At 33.9% G+C, this 23,938-nt stretch overlaps 2 protein-coding genes across 8 annotated transcripts in view; one reads left to right on the plus strand and one right to left on the minus strand.

Annotated features, from left to right (window-relative positions):
• EcR (Ecdysone receptor) overlaps positions 1-23,938 on the minus strand; it is a 106,407-nt gene that overhangs the window by 29,243 nt on the left and 53,226 nt on the right. The window contains exon 1 of one of the 7 annotated variants that reach the window (XM_081978622.1): positions 1,268-1,745. The exons of 5 other annotated variants lie outside the window; for them this stretch is intronic. In XM_081978622.1, coding sequence (XP_081834748.1) covers positions 1,268-1,532 — 265 coding nt within the window. In that variant the 5' untranslated portion in view covers positions 1,533-1,745. Of the gene's footprint in view, positions 1-1,267; positions 1,746-23,938 lie in introns of those variants that run through there. One more of the 7 variants, XM_081978621.1, reaches the window with a different exon arrangement.
• Positions 4,550-7,408, plus strand: LOC145728402 (uncharacterized). Its single transcript, XM_081978623.1, is given in 5 exon segments — positions 4,550-5,093; positions 5,153-5,382; positions 5,567-5,657; positions 5,712-5,998; positions 6,153-7,408. Coding segments are annotated over 5 exon segments (1,410 nt in total). The 5' UTR covers positions 4,550-4,965; the 3' UTR covers positions 6,827-7,408.

Consider the following 23,938-nt stretch of genomic DNA (forward strand, 5'->3'; position numbering starts at 1 on the left):
AAGACTATTTCCAAAAGTCAAGTTTCTTCAGTAATAAAAGTAAAAAATTTTGGTACCATATGCTACAAGAATAGCCTTGAGAACTAATTTTTAGAAATAAAATAGTCCGAAAATTTAATTTACTTCTAGACTTGTTGTCCAGTCCAGAAAATTCAGTTGTACACCAATTAAAGTCTTGAAAATATACTTTTGGACTCTCTTTAGTCCTAGTAAAGTCAGTTCTAGCATTAAAAGTCAACTTTTATATTATTTTTAGTAGTAAAAAAGTTTTTAGACTATTCAGTACAAATTTGGACTTTCACAAGTCTTGGAGTCTCAGTTTTAAACTATAAAACGATTTTTTAAATTGAAATTTGGAGGACTGTATCTTCCTTAGGAAACGTTTTTCAGAAAAATGAAAGAATGCAAGTTAACTTATTTTTTGATTAGCATCAAATGGTGAATTATTGACACTTAAAACTGGACCACCCTGTATAGCGTGATTTTTCGCAGTTTGAAGAACAAACGTGCCGGCTTTTAATTCCCATTCGCTAATTAAACGTCGATATCCAATATATAATTAAAAAGAGAAACTCCGTCATCTTTCACCCATCGATTTATTCAATAATTTCGCCATCGACAAATACAAGTTCGTTTACTTTTAAAAGCTCCTCTTATCGCAAGTTTAAGGTTATCGAATTATAAATTGGCAAACGCGTATATTTAGAACATGAACTTAATATGAGATGCTCGTTAAAAAAAAATGTGGGTAAATGCACTCGATGTGATTTAGAATGTTTTATCTCGCTTTATTACGAGCTATTGACACAGTAATCTAATTTGTTTATTTATTAACACTCCCGCGTTTCTTTTATAAAGACAGCTACACAGTTGCTGATATTGATATTGGCTTTTCTGTATAACTGAATAAATATTACTAAAATCAAATATTTCATTGTAGTTGACTAACAAAGTGATTTGATCAAGAAAGATGCTATAGGTTAGATGTTAGTTTAGCTAAAAGCAGATTCAGATCAGAAAGAGTACAAAGTCTAGACTAATTGAATTATAAATCATATGAACTATTAAAAATGTCTTTAGATATCTTCCAAAAATATGTTTTAACTATGACAGAACAATATTTATTTTGCGTTGTAAAGAAAAACATAATTAGCACGTTTTCACTAATTTACACTTAATTTTATGCTTTAAGTTTCCGTCCAACTACTTTTGTAAGTAGGTTATATTTGAGGAACTTTTCTATTTGGGGAAAAAAAAATAGATGTACCTGACATAGAGCTGGTATCAGATTTGGCGATAATAGTATGTCCACTGATCGCACCGTATCCGTTTTGAATAATTAAGTTTCTGGCATGATTCTGTCCACTAATGTCCAAATCCCAAAATTCCAAGTCCACTTCTCCAATGTCCGTGGACGCGAGCGAATTCGCCGGACTCATTACCAAAGTGGTCGACGATGATGTCACTTCCGCACTAGAATCTTCCGGGGTCAATCTCACCGCTTGCAACCCTGCCCATCTACGTTTCATCATTAAAATTTTCCCCCACGAAACCTTGGGGAACCCACACTGCTCCCCGAATAGTCGATGCCCCCCCTCGTAAAGCGAGCGCGGAGGGTTTCTCGCCTAATTGAACGTCGCGATCACTCGAACGTCCCGAAAGTAGTACCGGGTCGAAAATCGAAATTTCGGCACACTCTATATATGTCTACGTTCGACGCTACCGCGGCAATGTATGTAAGTGGGTTCTGTTTATCGAAAGTATCTTTGTAAGTCACTCTCGATGAGCTCGAGCAGTGTTGCCAACTTTCCGATTAAAAAATCTTTCTAAATTTTTTGTATAAAAAAGTCGAAGGTGGTACCTATTTACTAGTCTGTCAAATATTTGTCTTCTACAGGGCAAATTGAAAAAAAATATTTTGAAAATTCCTATCTGGTTTAGTAGGTACTTATTATGGTACCTAATCAATGAAAACCAGGAGAATAGAGTATATTTGGCAACGTCGAGTCCGAGTCTCGCTAATGTCGTACTCGGGTACGTGGTGGCGCAGTGGGGATGGCAACAAGCGTGACGTCACAACAGGTTGTTACCTTGTCTCGCCCCCCACTCCGGCGCATTCCAGCGACTTACCTGTGTGGAGACCCGCGGAAAGAGGAGCGAGGGGCGGCACACCAGGGAGGGGTGAGGGGGAAAAGTTTGAACGGCGCGCCGCCACTGTCACGGCCATCTTGCGATGCACGGGCCCCGAACGCTCTCGAGACCGGGTTTTGTTATATTAACCAACTTTGCTTTGGCGGAGGTTAACCGCGATGTTGCCGCTTGTTGTAGCCTACCAGAAGACCAATTTAATTTCGAATTTTTGCCTACTAAAATCACTTTTTTAAATTAAAATGTTGACACTCAAAAAAATACAAAAACTTTGAAAACTGATTGAACATGCATAACCTAACCTGCAAATTTCGTTTTGTTAGTTAGGCTTTTTGGGGATAGAAACCCCTTTATAACCTAAAATTAACTCTCAAATCAAGAAATCCCAATCAATTAGTTAATATCAAGAACTCTTCTGGATAAGCCGTTAAAACCCATTCATATTAAAGAAATTGATATTTTATATGATATGATTATTTACGATTTGATCCCAAATAATGTTTATCAATGATTCCGTACTCTAAAACCATTTTGAAGCTTTTTTTTTATTATTAATCTAATATATCTTATCTTTTATGTTTCTTAAGGCCAATTTTCTCGATCAAACTTTTTGGAGTGACGACACACATTCATAGTAGTTAACTTTTGTGACGTCATAGTTAACTCTGTCATCTGTCAACGTGAAACATCAATAAAAAGTGGTTTGAATTATCTCAAATTTGATTTGTTTACTAACAGAACAGCAACATCTACTAACAGAAAAGTTTTTATACTTTGTAGCAAATTACAATTTTACAAAATAAATCAGCAGGTCACAAAATAACAAAAAAATAAAACTCTAGGCTAGGGTACTTATCAAAAATTAAACTCATCCACAAAAGAAAAAGACTACACAAATAGGTAATCGTTAAAATCTTAATTTTAATTAGGTGAAGGGTTCATACATGTTTTTAACTGTTAAGCTATTTCAGCTGCTTCATATGTATTGTAAAAACTTCGCCATTTACGAAAACTGAACACTCCATTATGAATTTAAATTATTAATAATACTAATACTAATCAAAACAAACAACTTTTGCACTTTTAACAGCTCCTGTTGACACGAATTTAACCTAACAATCCTAATTAAGTTTGACGTCATGGTTTAGACCATAAGTCAAGGAAAATTCAGTGGTTAAGTTTAATCTTAACCTGGTTTGAGTGGTAATAGTCGAGAAAATTCGCTTTTAATGTTTTTTAGCGGGAATTTGGTCCACATGTGCAGAAATTGCCTAAATCTCAGCAGTGAGTAGTTTGTAATTGGTCAAAAAAAGCAGCTTTCAGCTTGCTGCTTTTTCTTGACCAATCACAAACTACTTATTATAATAGAGCTATAAAGCAATGTTATTTTTAAGAAAGTTTGGCAATATTGTTTCTAGCCGAAAAAAAAACACAACGAATAAGGCGTGTGTAGGTTATGTTTATACAGTTAACACACTTTTGGCGTAAATCCTTGTATTTTTTTCCATATCGAGTGTTTGTTTTAACGGTTTTGTATAGCGATTACAGTGTTGGTAATGGAATCCTGCATTAACGCCTGGAAATGCTTTTTAAACCCGACGAAACCCTACAATAGAACAATGCGCGTTATTGATAGCGACGGCCATGAATTACAATGATTTTCGATTTGAAATGCCGGGACAACTGGAAAAAAAAATTAGGAAATTGATTAAAATCATCAACGAGTTTACATTATACGGCGTAACGCGTAGAACTACGTTATATCACAGTTTTTGGCCTTGAATCTAGGCATTTTTTGGCCGCTTCCGGCTTCTCTAATACCAGTTTTTTTTTTATAAAGTACCAACTTCTTTTTATTACTTTCATGGTTTGTTAGACCCGGCATTGTTTTCTTGGTTTAGTAAACTTTTGTGCGCCATGGTGCGACGAGTATTTCTAAGGTCAAAACAATCGGAATTAAGTTTATGACTATTTTTAATAACTGAATGACATTGTAAAGATTTTTTTTGCAAAAGATAAGAACAACTTGAAATTATTGTAAAATGCGGTTTATGCAGATTGTTAGTTAACTATTATATTCGTCGAACAACGCTGACCCTCAGTGAGATTTCAATCACAAAAAGTACAAGCTCAAGGTTAATTAAAGCTGCATCCTAATCGAGGGAGAGTCGAGTTACTGTTAGAAAAATAGGCGAATCGAATTCCCATGGGTGTCGCTATAAACCGTGAGTAAATCAGTTTTGTGTCGTGGCAAACGTCTAAGGTTACGGAAAACTTTTTACAGAATTTCAGGGAATACACCACAGATAGTCAACGGCAGAAAAATAAGCACCAATATGCTACTCTAACTGCAGCACAGAATAAAACTATAACACCGTAACAAAAACAATAATGACTAGAGCTCGATTCAGATGAGAAAAGGCCACCGCATCATCAATGACGCAGTTTTTAAAACTATTTCTTTCTCCTTCTACAGTTGCCGTCGCATTAGATATAATCAGAGGCGTCCTATTAAAATATTCCCGAAAATAAATTCTTAAGCGGTCAAAAAGCCACTTGGCAACGTAGTACGGTTTTTTACTTGGGCACAATTAAAACAAATGCGGGTGCGGCCAGGGACAGATGGACCCTTTTACATGCTTTTACTAGCCGGCACTCTAAACGATGTTGCCAAGTTTAAAAAAATGTAGTGGCGGACAGGTTGAGTTTAAAAATTAGGTTAGGTTAGTTTCCGTTTTAGTCTGGTGTTTTGGTTGTGTTGTTGATGGTCGCAGTTTGAGTTCACGTGTTATAAGTAAAAATCGTTAATTTGTCATAATGTCTCCAAAAAAGATTGGGAAGAAAGGTGTTGTGATACACAGCCAAGGGCGTGAAATTGTAAGTAACGTCTTAGAATTTATGAAGAAGGAGGCAGAAGGAGTTTCCATTCCTTTGAATAACTACAGGTATTGTCTTTGATTAAAAACGACGAAAACGTTGAATAATATAATAAATATCATTTTAGAGAGAGAACTATAGCAGCTACAGGGGTGTCTAGATCTACTGTGCAGAAGATATCTAGAGAAGCACTACATGTTGAATGGGGAGGGCCAAGCTCATCATTTCACACTCCTACAAAGAAGGGACAGATTAAAAAATTAAAATTGGATAACATCAAACCTGATGAAATCAAAAGAATCAGAGAAATTATTTATGATTTCTATATTCTTGAGAAAAAACTTCCAACATTAAAAGGTAAGTTTATAATACATTAGGTATACCTACAGAGTCTTCAGAGTTTTTCTAGCAGAACTTACCATGTTTTTTACAATTAAATGTAAGCCTAGTTTGCTATATGTATAAACCTTGATAATGTGTTAATTGAAAATTTAAAACAACAAAATTTAGACTAAAATGGGATTATTTTTTATCTTTACAGGTATTTTGCAAAAAATTATTGACCAGCAAATCTTGACTGAATCCATTAGTGTAAGCAGCTTAGGGCGATTGCTTAAGAACATTGGATTTTAGTATGTTTTACATCTTGGCAATCATGTACATCAAAATAACTTTATCTTTTGTAGGTGGCAGAAGACACCAGACAAAAGAAAATTCTTGTGTGAATCATATGACATTCGCTTAAAACGAATAAATTTTTTAAAAAAATTGGTGCAATACCGCTCAGAAGGTCGCAATATTGTATATACAGATGAGACATACATTCACAGTAGTCATATTCATGACAAAGGATGGTATGATGAAAGTTTTAAAGGCTTACAAAAACCAATTTCTAAAGGACAACGCCTTATAATAGTGCACGCAGGTGGAGAAAAAGGATTTATTGAAAATGGATTGCTTATATTTAAGTCAGGTAATATTTATGTACACCTCAAACCTACTTAAGTACTTCCTCCTGCTTAAATAAAATAAGTTTATATAACAAGTAATTAATAAGTTTAACCACATTTTACACATCATATAAGACACATAATGTTTGTACTATGATTTTTTTTTTTTTTTTTTAGGTTTAAAAACAGGAGATTATCATGATGATATGAACCATGAGAATTTCATGACTTGGGTAAAAAAGCAATTGCTTCCTAATTTACCTGACCGCTCAGTCCTTATTATAGACAATGCAGCCTACCACAATGTTACTGTTAACAAAAATATTACAACGGCTACTAAAAAAGGAGATATGTTAAGTTGGCTAGTGGAAAAAGGAATCCCAGCAGATCCTCATTTAACAAAGCCAGAGCTGTATCAAATCATACAAGAAAATAAATTTAGATTTCCTCCACAATATAACTTAGATAGGCTGTTAGAACAACATGGGCATCTTGTGTTGCGTTTACCACCCTACCATCCAGAATTAAACCCAATAGAAAAAATTTGGGCTTTGGTTAAAAATTGGGTAGCAGCTCATAATACCACTTTTAAATTGTCTGATACCGAAGCTTTAACAAAACAAAAATTTCAAGAGGTGTCTGAAAAAGAGTGGTTTGACATTTGCCAGCATGTAAAAAAGTATGAAGAGGAGCTCATAAAAAAAGAGCATATTTTTGATGATACAGTGGACCAGCTTATTTTTACTGTTAACACTGGTTCATCTGATGATAGCGATGAAGATTCTGGTGATGATGATGAATGTGATGCCAGTTTATCCGAAGAAGAATTAGGATGCTCACTCCTAGACTAAGTTTTGGATTTTTGTTTTATGTTATGAATTCGTAATTTGTATATGTATATGTATTTATAAATAAACAAAATTATCAAATTTATAAAAATATATGATTATTAAATTTAACAAAGATAACAAATTTTAAATATTACCTCTTCTTCATGAAACCCTGTATATCAAAAACGATGCAAAGGCAAGCTGAAAGTTACTTTGAGACTTCATTTTCAAGGTCTAGCTGCACTGTAGGACCTTCAAATTAAGAATAATTGAACAAAGAAACCAGCTGCCTATTTTTATCTTCCAATAATTGATTAATTGCCCCAAGACAATGTTTTTTTGTGGTTAACATTGCCCTAAGTTAAGTTATATAATTTGGATTTAAACTAATTGGTATTTAATATTCTTCATCAATCATCACCCTGCAGCTACAGCAGAAAAATAATTTGCACAGATCTTTTTAACCGAAACACACTGTATGTTTTTTTAATTTACCCTTTGCTTGTTTTCTTGTTTATTTTTTAAATTAATATTTAAAGAAATGGGACCAGAGACCTAGGCCAATTTTGTTCTCAAAGCGTCAATATTATGTATGTATATGTATTTGGTTTGTTTTATAAAACCTACTTACCTATCCTGTTTTAATACAATTTATGAAATGAAAAAGCAAAAACTACACCTATTTACGTTAATTAAATTTCATTTCACTGAGCAGAGAATAGCACGCCATTGACTCGCTGCATCAACTTGGAAAGTAACGAAGGCAGCAATATTTAAAGCGAGACGTACAGAGATCGTGACATCATCGTTTGATGACGGCCGTGGCCTTTTCTTAGCTGATTCGAGCTCTAGCCTCTTTTGCATGTTTGGCACGCATATGGCGGCGTTTCCGGCGAGAATGCATGTCCAATATACATTTAATATATCCGTTTCGGTTTCTGCCCGTGAGAGCATCAAGTGAAATGGTACTAGAAATTCTGCCATTTACGGACAAAAATTAACAAAAGATGAGGAACAGTCACTTTTACTTGATAGCTTCATGCATCCAATAGTTAGTTTTTATCTATAAACCAGTGTGAAGTCATCAATATTTTGATCATAATGTTGGAAGATTCTATTACATAACCATAAATCTATGAAATTAGAGCGTTTGATAAATGGGGTCTTAAACCATATAAAGTTTGTAATGCTTATGCATTAAAACGAGCTATTACGTCTTACGTTTTAATATTACATCCCTAGTAATTTTGTAAAAAGCTTAAAAAGAATGGTAAGATGAGCCAGGCACGGTTCCTTGTGACGTAGTAAAAGACATTTCAAACGTACGAGTAAGTCTAAAGTCAGAACGCTTATTTTAACAGGCCTTCTAGTAAAAATATCTTTTTCTACTCCTACAGGGATATTGGTTCATTCCTCAACAGTTTAGAGAACCGAAACTGTGCGATATGAAATAGACCAATCACAGGCAATTGTCAGCGTGCGATATGAGATAGACCAATTACAGCTAATCTTGAACGTAAACAAAATAATTCTTCTAAATGTCATCTAAACTGACAGTTGGCATCAAAACATTGCATTTTGGCTTATGTTTTGAGTTTCAGTTAGTGTTCAATTAAAGAATAATCTTATTCACCCTTGTTGTACAATATACTATTTTCTACTTGCGTGCAGGATTTGATACTTTTTCGCACTAGTGCGGAAAAGTCTTCTTTACTCGACTGCTTGGAACTCAAATTACAATGGCGTGCGACAACAAATTAGATTTTTTGAGAGGTAAATACAGTACCAAAATTCTCTTTTATGGGAGAGTTACCCTCTTGACATGTACAAAAAAAAAACGTAAGCGTTTAAAAGGTCCTGACATCATCGGAAAAGCATTAAAAGGTCGAGTGTTAAACAGAAATCGATGCAATTATGCAAATTAAAGTGATATTTGCTCTTAAAGCACACAAGTACAAGCCTAGATAATAATGAGGCTTTCGAATCCTGCATGAATATGCAGTAAAGGTCTTCTGGAGGTCTAAAAATAGCACGAAGTGATAAAACCCTTCCAAATTAGAAACTAGTACTGGCAACACCTTGATACCAACTTAAGTCAATATTGGCTACCTGAATGGTACAAATGGTACTTTAAATCGAACATTTCCCGCTAAAGTTAGCGTGGTTTAACACTTCGAGGTCAATCCGATTATACCACGTGCGCTATAAGGCCCGCATTTAACTAATTTAAACGTTTTTTTGTAGCTACGTCGTGTGTTGGAAGCGCACACATTAACATTGAACTCTTCCAATAAATCAAGTGCGTTCTTATTGCTAAACCGTTTATTTTGCTATGGTCTGAATAATTGAAATGCCTTTCTTACCGAGGCTGCATTAATGGAAACCGTAACCCGCCGCCATGCTGGGATACATACCTGAAACAATAACACAATAAATTAACACACCGATATTTTTCTCCAATTACCCTTGAAATTAAATCATAATTGCCGCACTTGTAGTCGAGAGACGTAAATTTATTAATGCCTAACAATAATTCATAGTTTAGATTCTAATTAATCTTGCCGGTGGTAGGTATACTGTGAGTAGAAGACTTCCTTGACTTGACTTGATCACAATCTAGGTGTAAGTCGATACTTTTACTGTTTTTTTGAAGTTTTATAAATTATGATCTGGCACTATTTTATGACCAGGAAAATTAGTTATTCAGACTGAAACAAAAATGTCTGAAACAGGATTTCAAACACGAAAAACAGTCATTTTTTAGTCTAAGAGTCTAAAAGTTGATTTTAAAGGTAGAAATGAGTTTCCTATGATTAAAGATAGTCCAAAAGTCTATTTTCAGGACTTTATTTGGTGTACAACTCAATTTTCTGGATTAAAATAAGTCTAGAATTCACTAGTAACAGTTCAAATTAAATTTTCGGACTATTTCAATTCTAAAAATTAGTGTTTAAGACTAATATCGTAGCATTTAGCGTACTGAAGTGTCTGAAACTTAAATTTTACTATATTCACTAATATAAATAGTTTTAAACTCGATTTTTCAGTGTTACAACACTAAAAACAGTCCGAAATGCTCCAATTTGTTGCACCGATGAGTGTAGAAGTCAATTTAATAGTGAAGAGGTTTGAAATGACGTTTTTAAGAGTAATGGACAGTGTACAAACTGGCCTGATAAGTCAAAACCTTGTGAAGATCGAGAAGAGCCTTAAAACTTTATTTTTCAGGCTAAAATCAGCCTTAAAGCACTAAAAAAGTCTAGATTTGTAAGAAATGGTTTTTAACACTGAAGTGTCTAAAAGTCTATTTAATAGTGACAAAGCTTGAAATGGCTTTGAAAAAGCCAGTCTTAGATAAGATATTCTTGATTTTCCAAGCTGAAAGCAGTTTAAAAAACCCTAAAAATAGTCCAAAGTTCTAAGAAAATGAAAAGCAAAGTAAAGAAGCTTGAAAAGTTAGTCTTCAAGTTAACTTTCATGAATCTAATGTCAATATCCTGTATTTAAAACTATTTTCAAACATTCAAATTTTCTGATGTCACTTTTCGTTGGTTCAGAGTCACAAGTTTTTTGTGTCTAATAAGTCAATTTTCAAAGTTTAAATGTGTGAGTTTGTAGTCAAAAATTTTAGTGAAAGTAATTTTTCATGTCTATAAGTCAATTTTGAATACTAAAGTTCTTCAACTTACCTGAAAACTATGACCACTGGCTACAAAGACAGTTTTTAAGCCTCTCAAGTCGATTTTCACAGTTTTCAAGTCAATTTTCAAGACTAAAGTCTTTCAATTTGTCTGAAAACTGGTTACAAAGACAATTTTTAAGCCTCTCAAGTCAATTTTCACTGATTCCAAGACAATTTTTAAGTTGGGTTGGGTTGGTTTTGGGTCTTTGAATGTAATAACTCAATTATCTTGTAAACGAAGTTTCACATCAGAATTTTATAAGAAGTAGATAACCTGACTAACCTACTTATTTTTTCAAACTGAACAAGAAAAGTAAAAAAAGTGTAATTTTTGAAAAATATCCAGTGATGTGGATGATATGGAATTAAGGTCGAAAATGAACACGATCTTTCTGTATCTATGCCACTGGACAGTTTTGATAAACGTCATGAGGAGTATTAATTTCATAGATACTTGTTCCAAATTTGATCAAAATTGCTTCAACTGACAGTTATGACAAAAAACTGATTTTTTTAACTGAATTTTAAACGACAGTATTTTCCTTAGGAAGCATTTTTCAGGAAAATTACATAATGCATGTCAACTTATTTTTTGATGGGCTATCGAATGGTAAATTATTGGCATTTACAACTGGACCACCTTGTATTTCATATCAAAATGTATGGTTACAGTACTGAGTTGGACAGTGAATATTGAACATTCAAAATATACTCTTTGCTGTGCATTTGGAAACCATCTCCTACACTATCAGTGTAAGGGATTTACTGGAAATCTGTAAACATTTAAAAGCAATAACGCGTGTGTGCACTAATATAATTTAAAATTCGCACAGCTAGAGTTATCAAGCTGTATAGAATGTGACAGGAACCCACCATTGTCAGCTTCTTCTGACACATTCTATCAACACTTTTGTTCCCTGCTTTCAAGAATTAAGCCTCAGGATGCTACAAAATCAAGGTTTAATCTACATTTTGCAATACTTGCAAACAATCCTAAAAGATGCATTGAAAAAATAAAAAAATCAGCAGTTCGTGATGTTCGAGCAGTGTGTAAATGAATTAACGAGCAAGCAGAAGAAAACGACTACCTAGACTTGAACGAACATTTTGCTAGGTGGTTGTTAAGTCTGGTATACATCCACATCGTGAACACACGATTACTTTGGGATTTTGTTTCAAACTAGTCGTACTGGAACTCACAAGAATAAGCCGTTCTCCGACTTTACTGAACAATAGTTGGTTTGATGGGCTCGATAGTGGCCCAAACCATCATAAAACATAACCGTAAATTATTTTAGGGTAAATAAACAAAAGCATCGTTTAGTGACCCACTTTGACGGTTCACACTGTTGTATTTATGGAAAAACTACAGACGGTAGTCGGAAGAGAGAACGGTGGTCTCTGAAGTATTTTTACCTGAAATTTGGGACCCTTCTTTCACATACCTGGAACTAACTGTATATGTTACGTGTGAAATTCTAATGCATTTTTCAGGCAGATACCAAAAATCAAATATTAGCTTTAGCCCAAGCAGCCCTTCTCTCACCCAAATAGAAGATTATTTAATTTCTCGTCTAGTCTAAGGGTTGTTACCCCTGCACCTGTTGATACAGGGGTTGCAAGGCCGGTCTCATCGCTTGGTTGACTTGGGGGTTACTGATCCTGGTTTCACTTTTTTTTTTGTACCACGTAATACAGTGGGGCGTGAGTAGAAAAAACAATTTTGATGCATACCACACCCTGTAACCGGTACACCACGCGCAAGGTCGACAACTTGGGTTATTAAAGTTTTTTTCTATTGTTGCAAATTGTTAGATAATTGGCATGAGGTAGCTGAATCCAGTCGTTATAAATCATAAAAATTGCCGAGGTTCGTTCCACCTAAATAATGCGAAAAATGAAGACCTGTAATTTTGAATAACAACATGTCAGTCAGTAGCGTCAATAACCAGAAAAACTACTTTATTATGGATATGAGCTTATTTTTGTCGGGTGGACACGCCACTGGAATCAATTTACCAAAACAAAAAAAAATCCGGACAAGATAACACCGCGCATCAACAAAATGTTTTCGCGACCTTTAAAGGTTAATGAATGCTCTAGAGACCTTGAAAGCGCTGATTCGCTCCGTGCCATTGTAACCTAAATGGAGTCCCAATTAAAAACCGTGAATACGAATAATTAATTGATCGTTCACACCTGAATCCAATAGAATGTTTGCAAACATTATTTTTAGGATGGAAAGTAAACGGCGAACGTTCCCATATCAAACATGGATGGACGATTTACGTAACCTGTCCGCACACCAAACTAAACTTTGTTTCAGTTTTAATTTCATTCAAATTCAACCAAATATAGTTTCTGTGTTTGGGTTGGTAAAGCAGCTCGGACATCATTCAAAAAATGTAGAAAATCCAGTCTCTAGTAATAAATGACAACCAACTAAATAAATTACAAATTAAACGTAAACAATATTAAGACACTATTTAGTTTTGAATCAGATAAAACATTCGATAATGTAACATTGTGAGATAAACATAAATCCTTTTCAGAAGATTGTTGTTCTCAACGTTAAACCCTGCTATTACTAAACTACAACAAACAAACAACAAATTATTAAGTTTGACATTGCCTTAAACACTACAAAATTTCATATTTTTCTAGCTGGAACGATAAGCAGGATACAAACAAAAATCTTCACGTTTAGAATCTTGTGACTAGTTGAGTAATCAAACAAATTTGAAAATGGTAATAATTGTCCTTCAAGGCTTCAGAAGGATATCAACCTTTGATGTTTTGGAATACCTGTTTACATTTCAATTTGATACAGACGCGAGTAAACTGTGCTGCAGATTAGATACAATGTGAAGGTTAGGAGGTTACTATAATTTTTTTTTCTAAATTTGTGTAATAATGATGGATTGGTGTTTTCGAGGTAAATGGCAATGATGAAGGGTGTGTACTTTTAACGTGTGGCGAAATCACCGTACTGGATGAGGTCATCCACTTAAAATCATTATTGTCATTTTATTGGTTACCGGTTCCATTTAATGAAAAAAATGACCGGTGCTATAACAGGTTTTGAGATTTATTAAGGAGAGTTATCAGAAGAATGTTTTTTGTTTCAATAACAAACCCAAATTTTTGCACAAAAACTTTCTGGAGAAGCCTCTGTTAGTAACAGAAATACGACAATTCCCATAGAAAACAAACCAATAAAATATAGTTTAAGATAACGGTAGTAATTTGTTACAAACAGGAAAGATAAGAAAGTAGAATGTTGTGCAATTTGAAGACAAAAGAATTAAACATTTGTTCAATAACGTAGAGATCAATTTTGTTTTATTGACATTTTTAAGCTTTCTGATGTGCACTACTCTGAATTTAAAGCCATTTCTGTACCTACTTAATACTTTTTCATTGTCTACAGGTGGGTTGCTTAGGTTAAAGCTTATTTCCAGTAACAATATACAGTGTGAATCATATGACTTATGTCCGTTTCCTCGACTAAGTTGGGTTTTGGCTTAAGTATCCCTTAACAGGCTAATTTTGGTTCCACCGCACAGTAACCGTCACAGTTTTTCCTCGGGGGGCCTTTTCGTTAGTTTTGAGTAATTTTCAGATTGTTTAGTAGGTACATACATATTTATTTATGTATACTTACGTATAAGCAAATAATTGTAAAATATTTGTAATATAAATAATATATTGTAATATTATACACAACTATACCTCCTTCGTTTAGCTTACTTCAGGAAAAGCTGCATTTGAACTTGAAATTGCACTATCACTATCACATTGGCTCTCTAAACCAAAAAAACAGATTTTTTTTGTTAATAATATCTAAAAGCTAACCATCTTCACACATTGTTCGAATTGGGGAAGGTGGCCCACCGCTGTTTTATAATCGGACTTTTTCTGAGATCTTCCTTTAGATTTTCATTATATTTCTTGGGAGTGAATCAGTGTATTATCTGAATCTGTATTATCTGAAGATGCCCCATTAAATTTTGCTGTAATCTCAAATCAAACTTGGTTTTTGTCACCACTTGAAACGGCATTAGTTTCTAGATAACATTTTTGTAGCTTGCTACCAAAGATAGCAATACCTCCTTTTCTAGATTCTCCTAGGACTCAAAACACATTTAACACAGAAAAACGTGAAAATCTACTATATTTATATAATTAGGTGTTAAGTCATAAAAAAGGAAGAAAACGTAAAAATATTCAATGTTGCCAAGTTAATTTGATACTCAACAGTTTTCACTTAACAAAACGATGGAACTCAATAACTATTCCCTTCTTAAGGTGTTTTGCCGGGAAAATCGGGCATTAGCAAACTATTTCCATTCGTATCTTATAAACGTGTCAGTTGATATTTGTGGTACAATGCTAAAATGGCGGTCACGCACATTTGGCCAACCTAACAATAAATCGGAATATTACAATGGAATTAAAGTGTCACAGTGTTGGTGTTACATAAAAGTTAATTGCAATCGCGATTAACGCGAACAGTACCGGAAAATTACAGGTTGCAAATGAATCGATTCAGGATATAAGTGGAGGCAATGAAGCAGAATGGTATAAGGGTATACAGGGTGGTCCAGTTTTAAGTGTCGATAATTCACCATTTGATAGCCAATCAAAAAATAAGTTGACTTGCATTGTGTCATTTTTCTGAAAAACGTTTCCTAAGGAAGATACAGTCCTTCAAATTTCCATTTAAAAAATCGTTTTATAGTTTAAAACTGAACATTCAAGACTTGTGAAAGTCCAAATTTGTACTGAATAGTCTAAAAACTTTTTTACTACTAGGAATGGTCTGATGATTCGATTTCTCAGACTGCCATCCTGGTTGAGTGTCTGAAACTGGCATTCAAGAACTAAAAAAAGTCCGGAAATCAAGACTAAGATTGTATTGTGCATGAAACTCATTTTTTACTACTAAAAATAATATAAAAGTTGACTTTTAATGCTAGAACTGACTTTACTAGGACTAAAGAGAGTCCAAAAGTATATTTTCAAGACTTTAATTGGTGTACAACTCAATTTTCTGGACTGGACAACAAGTCTAGAAGTAAATTAAATTTTCGGACTATTTTATTTCTAAAAATTAGTTCTCAAGACTATTATTGTAGCATTTGGTACCAAAATTTTTTACTTTTATTAGTGAAGAAACTTGACTTTTGGAAATAGTCTTAAACTCGATTTTTCAGTCTTAAAACACGCACCAAAAACAGTCTGAATTTCTTAGAGATGCTACAATTTATTGCACCTATGAGTGTAGAAGTCAATTTAATAATGAAGAAGCTTGAAATAACATTTTCAAGATTATGGTCAATGGACAAACTGGCTTTTAGGCCTGATAAGTCAAAAATTTTGTAAAGATCTTGATCTTGAAACTCGATTTGAGGCACTGAAAACAGCCTTAAAACACTAAAAACAGTCTAGTTTATTAAGAAATACCCGTATTTTTAGCACTGAGGTGTCTAGAAGTCGATTTAATAGTGACAAAGCTTGGAATGGCATTTTAAGTCTATGAGGAATGTAAAAAATGTTTTTTAAGTTTGCTATGTGAATAACTTGGTGAAGATAGTCTTGAAACTCGATTTTCCAAGCTGAAAGCAGTTTTGAAGCACTAAAAATAGTCCAGAATTCGAAGAAAATGAAAAGCAAAGTAAAAAGCACGAAAAGTTAGTTTTTAAGACAATTTTTTATGAATATAATGTCAATGTCCTGCAGCTAAGACTATTTTCAAGACTAAAATATTGAAATTTGTCTTCAAATTATGAAAACTTACTTCAAATGCAAATTTTAAGCTTTTGATGTCACTTTTCATTAGTTCAGTCACATTTTGGGGTTCAAGTCAATTTTTAAGGTTTAAATGTATGAATTTGTAGTAACAAATTCTTGAAAAAGTAGTTTTTATGTCTACAAGTCAATTTTTAGTATTAAAGTCTCTCGATTTGCATGAAAACTGGTTACAAACACAATTTTTAAGCTTCAGAAATTTTTATCTTTTCTAATTCAATTTTCAAAACTAAAGTCTTTTAGTTTGTCTGGAAACTATGAAAACTGGCTACAATAATATTTTTTAAACTTCTTAAGTGAATTTTCCGTTTCCAAGACAATTTTTATGTTGGGTTGGGTTAGTTTTGGGTCTTTGACCGTAATAACGTGTAATAAAGTGCTTGTTCCAAATTTGACCAATATTGCTCCAACGGTCTGACAGTTGTGACAAAAAAAAACGATTTTTTAAACAGAAATTTGAAGGACTGTATTTTCCTTAGGAAGCACTTTTCAGGAAAATGACATAATGAATGTCAACTTATTTTTTAATTGGCTATGGATTGGTGAATTATTGACATTTAAAACTAGACCACCCTGTATAGACGTGCAACACGACCTGACGTGATTTCCGACATTAAACCGGCGCATTTAATTAACATTACATCCTTTCCAAAAATCAACCTTCACCTTCTAACCCACAAACCCCGAAAAATCGACCAGGCCAACCCGAACTGATGGTTGAGTTCCGAAAAAAAACAACACGCGTGCAATTGCATTTAATTTGCGTGAACAGTGCCGTGAAAATCGAGCCCTCCGGACCTACCTTAACGTCCTAAAGTTGCATGATGAGAAAATTTTGCGATTTTGACGTTCACGGACCGTGGAAGTTCAGCTCGGTTAGGGTTGGTTAGTAACGCTTTAACTGCAAGTCGTTAAGAGTGGCAACAGCGCGTTTTGGTACCAACAGCAAAAACTCGAAGACCCAAGAAAGCTGCTAGTGTGTATTCTAGTCAGGAGCGTCGATGTGAATCATGGAATATACTTTTATTTTTCATTCCTCTCTAGAAGGGGAAGTGGCACACCACTGTAGGAAACACATTTGAATATTCCACAACCTGTCTTCGTTTACGGAGAAGCATGATTTTTACGTTCATCAAGTTCAAGAATAGCCTGGGCTGGCAGTCAGCCATTCACAGGAAATAAGCTTCTTATTTTTATTCAGCCGTTGTACCGCATATTATTATCATTATTAGGTAACAATGTTTCCTGTGGTATTTTCACATGATTGTTAAACAACAGGCGAGGGTCATGAAACGAGATATTTGATATGGCTTATTATAAAAATCCAGTCGGTAATTAACTTCTTGTAACATTATTTCTTATGTGAACAGAGCAGTGTGTATGTTGGATTTTATTCAGTCCAGAAAAACAAAATAAACGATGCACCACCAGAGGCAGAGAGAGACCTTCTCTTCTTGCATTACGAAGGCAAGAAACAAGACCAGGACAGCGGGGAACTTAAGACTGGTCAGAGATGGTTCTAATTTACTAAACCAGTTCTGTGACCATGTCAAGTGACGCCTCACTGACTTTGCTACGTTAGAATCGGCGACGTTGCCGATCATTCTCGTTTTTCTGGTATTAAAACCAGTTGCTAGTTTAGAGTTTTTATCTACTGTCAAAACACTATCCTGATATTTCTACTACTGCACTGACACTGACATGATTGGCACACACTTGGCAATGTAAGAAAAAAAATGATTAATTTAGCAAAACACCTGACCGATATTCTGTTGAAAGACGCGATTTTTTTCATTTCAGTGTTTTTTATTAATAACTTTGAAAACCAGTTTTGTTCCACCAAGTGGCCAGATTAAGATCATCCAAAATAACTCTGGAGACATAAAGATAGTAAATAAAACGCATAAAACCGTGCGGTTATAATAACAGGATCCATTCCCACTGAAAAACAGCCAGGGTTTTTTATCGTCATTTAATTATAATTTATGACCCAAAGCAAATCTATGATTAGTTATTAAGGACCAGAGGAACGTATTTCCTTTCTGTCAGAAATGTGTTTTTACCAAAAAACAGTAAATCTGTAAATTGTAAATGTTTACTGTTTACAGTTCTGGACCATGTTGTTTAGTTAAGTTTTTTTGGTAACTCCCTTCCTTTATTTCAAGAATACGCACTTTGAGGTCCTTTAGACATTATTCACTATTTTCAAGTGTATGTTATTCCATAATGGACAGTACAGTATTCTGCATAGTAAGAAGTTTGTGATTGGTCAAAAAAGCAGCTTTCAGCTTGCTGCTTTTTGTGACCAATCACAAACTAGTCATTCTGCTGAGATTTACAACAATTTTGCACGTTGGTGCATTAATCAGACTTCCTGTGACCAACTTTCACAACCGTTTTGGCACACTGTCAAAATAATGCTTCATCTATGTCTACACCATTTACACATGTAGTTTAGAAAGCGTCAGTGGAATTTTAGAAACCATAAGATGGATTTAAAAAATATCACTTGTATTTCAGAAAAGGTACTTTCAATTTTAGAATAATAACTTTGATTTTCGAAATTGCAATTTGTATTTCAGGTAATTTGGAAAATTAAAGTTGAGCAAAAAAAGTAAATAAAAAAAAGTAAATAGTTTAACGAATATTTTTAATAACATTGTGGTTTAAGCAGTTTAATGAAAAATTGATTTATCTCGAAAACCGTTTATTTTATCGAAATAAAGGAAGAGTACAATTTTTCGATAAAAATGTCAAGAGTATGCATTAATGGCGTTTGCAGCTGAAAATAATGACAGCTGTCAAAGTTTAAGCAAATTGTGTCTTAGGTTCAGTTCGTTCCTGCCTTTTGAAGACGAGATACTTGGTTTTCATGTCAAATAGGTCTCTTTCGATAAAACATTAAACCCAATAATGATTACAATATACAAAGTGTTTCAAAAGTTACGGCCAAAAACGTTAATTGGAAGGCAGTTCTTTGGGGCTCAATATTTTCCTTAAGAGTGACTTTAAAAAAAATTATATGAACAAATCGTATTATTTTGACCTCCCCTGCATGCCCCCGAGAGATTGTCATATAGTTATGGGACACCCTGTATATTTTATATAAATTAATACACCCGATGGGCGGGTTTTTTTGCTTAAAGTGATATTATAAAAAAACAATAAACTAATAACCACATACAGTGTGACCCATTTAGAATGGAAACACCCCTATAAAATTTTAGGTAATTAACCGATTTCAATGATTTTTTTTTCGAAATAATTAGGAATGAAATGTCTATTACGGGAGAAAATTTTAAATATTTATTTCAGTTTTCAGGTCATATTACGATACTTTTTCTTGATAGAAAATGGAGAATTTTTATTAGCTATTTTTTTATTGAAAAAATTACTACGCCACTGGATCTATAGTGCTTTCAAATAGCTGTGACCAAATTTTTTTTTAATATTTTTTTTTGATTTTTTTTTTTTTTTTTTTAGAAATTAATCAATTAATAAATAATAATAAACAAGTAAATAGTAACACCATTTCTATGGCAACAGTTGATGTAGGGTGTTCGTTTGTGACCGTTAGCTTAGAGGATTTTTGAATTTTAATTTGTCATAACTTTGTTATTAATGAATGGATTTTCATGAAATTTTGGTCACAGCTATTTGAAAGCACTATAGATCCAGTGGTGTAGTAATTTTTTCAATAAAAAAATCTCTAATAAAAATTCTCCATTTTCTATCAAGAAAAAGTACCATGACAGTAAATGACCTGAAAACTGAAATAAATATTTAAAATTTTCTCCCGTAATAGACATTTCATTCCTAATTATTCCAAAAAAAAATCATTGAAATCGGTTAATAACTTAAAATTTTATAGGGGTGTTTCCATTCTAAATGGGTCACACTGTAGAAACACAAAAAAATCTGAAATTGAAATAACGCATTCTAAAATACAAGTGACGAATCTGAAATACAACTTACGTTTTCTAAAACCAAATTTACGATAATGAAAAACAAGTTATAGATTCTGAAATCCAACTTATATTTTTAAAATCCAAGTGATATTTTCTAAACTACATGTGTAAATGGTGTAAAGTTTTGCATTAGTCTTCTTCTCTCTTCAATACCTTTTAAGGTGGTGCAGTAGTATTTTAAAAACCTTTTTAAGGGTAAATAACCTCCACACCAGAACGATAAATCAATTTAAAAAAAAATTGTGTTGGTGGAAATCAGACCCAAAACCCAGTAAGTCTTCTCGGATAAGGCAACACAGAATAACAATTTTGTAATAAACAATGTCGATCCGCTCCAGTGAATCACCAATGCAAGCTCGGTTAACCAAGTGAAGTTGCACTTAGCCAAGTCAAGGACAAACGATATAAAAAGCTGAAAGCGCTGTTGCCACGTTTAGCTCACGGTTTATCAGATAATTTTTCTGTATAAATTAAAACAAAAGAGGATGTTTTGTGTGCAAAAACGTTGAGCACAAACCACCCTTTGTAGTAAGGGGTCGAGAGGTAAACGCAACATACAAGTCGAAAACCGTAATCCCATCAAATTACGACCCAGTAAATCCTCAAAAGGTAGATTAGGGTGCCCAGTTATGACAAAATATGATTTACCGCGTACTGTCCTGACGTACAATACCGTGTATAGATGACTTGTTCAGCGACGCCTCGAATTATGCAAAGCGGGACCTTTTTTGTATTCGAAAGCGTCCAAGGCAAAATGTTAATTCCCTACGATTTACCGTAGGGACAAAGGGAAACGAATTCACTGTCAGACTTTTAAATTGTACAGGGGCGGATCGATTTAGAGGCGTCCCGGGAGACAAATAAAACCCTCCGTTAATCCATGTAATGGAATGTCAATCCAACAGACGGAATCCACCCCAAAATTATTTAATGATCTAACCTAACTTAACCATAATGATTGTATTAAGCATCTGGATAATTTTTGGCAAACATTCCGCGATAATCGGACTCAATATTTTATCGGTCGTTAGGAAAAAAAAATGGAACGCAAATACGCTCAATAGGTTAATAGCCCGTCTGATTAAAGCATAACCTACACAACATGTTATTCATTAGATATAAAGGTCGAAATTTCTGCCATGACGTCAACGGAAAATTTTCTGCATGTGTAACAGCCACACGCGCTACAATTTTGGACCAATAACTGATGAAAGCGCTAAAGGTGGAGCTTAGTTTAGCGATAAAACGCTTAATAAACATAGCGAACCTATTCGGGTCTGTTAAGTGGGGAGTTAATAACATGTAAGCGTAGGTACCACAATCATAATTCATTCAAACGCGTGTTATATTAATTACCATCCCTAATTTGGAACGGGTAATAAATTTTAGATTTCACCACCTTATGTAAGGGTGTTTTTACCCCCAAAATCCATGCAGCTGGTGACATTGACAGGACCGTATTAAACTTATTAGTTACGACTAAAGTAATTTATGTACAGGGTCTTTCATGTTAGATCCTAGTGCCCCTCTATTAAAAATAATTTATACAAAGTATTAATGTTGTGCAAATGAAACTTTCTGTAATTTTTAAATGGTCACCCTTATTCGAACTCTAGTTTCTAGAAAAATACTAGAAAATTAGCTAAAAATCTTCTCTCAAACTCTTCACGTTTCCAAGATATTGAATTTCAAAAACTATCTAAAAAACACCTCTAATACTTTTACTGTTTTCGAAAAAACTATATATTTTCAGCTTTTTGTCATCTTGTTTTTTATTTCATAGATCTTTCGATTTCTGTAATTAAAACGTACGCATTAATAATACTTTTTAACATTCTTTTATAAACTTACCCCACTGTCTGTAAATACCTTCGTCGTCACTCTCAAAAATAATGCAAAACAACTTTAAAGTTTCAAAAACCATGTGGAATTCGGAAATAATTTTTGATTAACCACCTGAATATACAGTGTATCCCAAATTGCTTCTACATGTATTGGGATCTCGAAAACGGTAAGAGCTACAGAGTCGGTTAAATGGGGAAAGTTTTAGAGAATTTTATGTGAAACTTATTCAGAGGCTGCATTTTAAACACTCTCTAACAAAGCCAAAGAGAGTTTTGAAATGAAGACATTATTAAGGCACTTTTTTACGTAGAACACGATGACGTAATTAGAAAAAATCGGAGGACGCCATCTTGAAGGCGCCCATAAGAATTTACAAAGTTACCATCCATAATAATGTCTTAGTTTCAAAACTCTCTTTGGCTTTGTTAAAGAGTGTTAAAAATGCAGTCTCTGACGTTTTCCCAATTTTCCGGAAAACGGAAAAAGATAATTTAATTTGGAAACCGGAAATAAGTTTCACATAAAATTCTCTAAAACTTTCCTCATTTAACCGACTCTATTAGCTTTTACCGTTTTCGAGATCCCAATACATGTAGAACCAATTTGGGACACACTGTACATACCGCCATTTGCACCGTCGAACTTCAAGCCCAGCTTAAGTTAAGCGTGGTTGAGACTGTGACATTTTTTAACTATATTCTACGCAGTCTAAACCACACTTAACCTAAGCTTGGCTTAAAGTAGAGGTTTTTAGAGGTTTTTCTATGTTAAACATCCTAGCCAGGCAGAATTGTTGAATTTTTCTGAACCGTGTGCAAGCAGTGACAGTAAGGTTTGATATTAGAGCTACTAACCCCCATTTACACTGTCGTACTTTAAGCCCAGCTGAAGTTAAGCGCGGTTCAGACTGTGACATTTTTTAACTGTATTCTACACAGTCTAAACCACACTTAACCTAAGCTTGGCTTAAAGTACGACAGTGTAAATGGGGGTTAGTAGCTCTAATATCAAACCTTACTGTCACTGCTTGCACACGGTTCAGAAAAATTCAACAATTCTGCCTGGCTAGGATGTTTAACATAGAAAAACCTCTAAAAGGTCTATTCTACATATTTCAAGTAAAATACCTGCGGGTTTTGACGTATTAAGATCACAAAGTCGATGTTTACATTATTTGCAGCCATTAATTTTGACAGATCCACTCTTGTTACCTACTGAAAGTTGGTCGCACTGCAGAGGGCCAAAATAGTTCTTTTTCTACTTTTTTGACAGCATTTTAAAGTCCTAACAATAACATGTTCTAAATGAGCCCCCTCATTTTACTTTGACCTGACGCAAAGTGGAAATTGTATAGAAACGCAGCAAAACTATGCGCGACATAAACCAAAATTCAAACTTTGATAGAGTTAATTTTTGGCATAGTAAGAGCCACATATTTGTCCACTAACTCCAAAATGTCACATTGTGTCCTGTCAAACTTTTGAGATATTTACAAAAATGTCCAGAAATAGCCCCAAAAAGACGAAAAAAAAATTCCTTTCAACTTTAAAATCTCACCCTGTACCGGGTGACCCAATTTCATAAACTCATTTTCTCAATATTTCAGGTTAGGAACGAGAATTTGAAAAACGGTTTTCACTGGCCTATTTGGATGTTATTTTGCTACTTTTTCATAAAGAAGAAGTCATATCATTCCATTTGTTTTTTTAATTTTTTTGGAATTTGATTCATGGTGTCAAAAGTAGCCCCCTGGCGCAGAGAGATTCAACTAAATTAACTATATTTTGATTGATTCTTATTGCCCAAGAAATGCTCTTTTCAACAATA

This window comes from Ips typographus, linkage group LG4 (assembly GCF_016097725.1).
Source record: "Ips typographus isolate SLU linkage group LG4, UJ_Ityp_2.0, whole genome shotgun sequence".
Classification (NCBI taxonomy): Eukaryota; Metazoa; Arthropoda; class Insecta; order Coleoptera; family Curculionidae; genus Ips; species Ips typographus.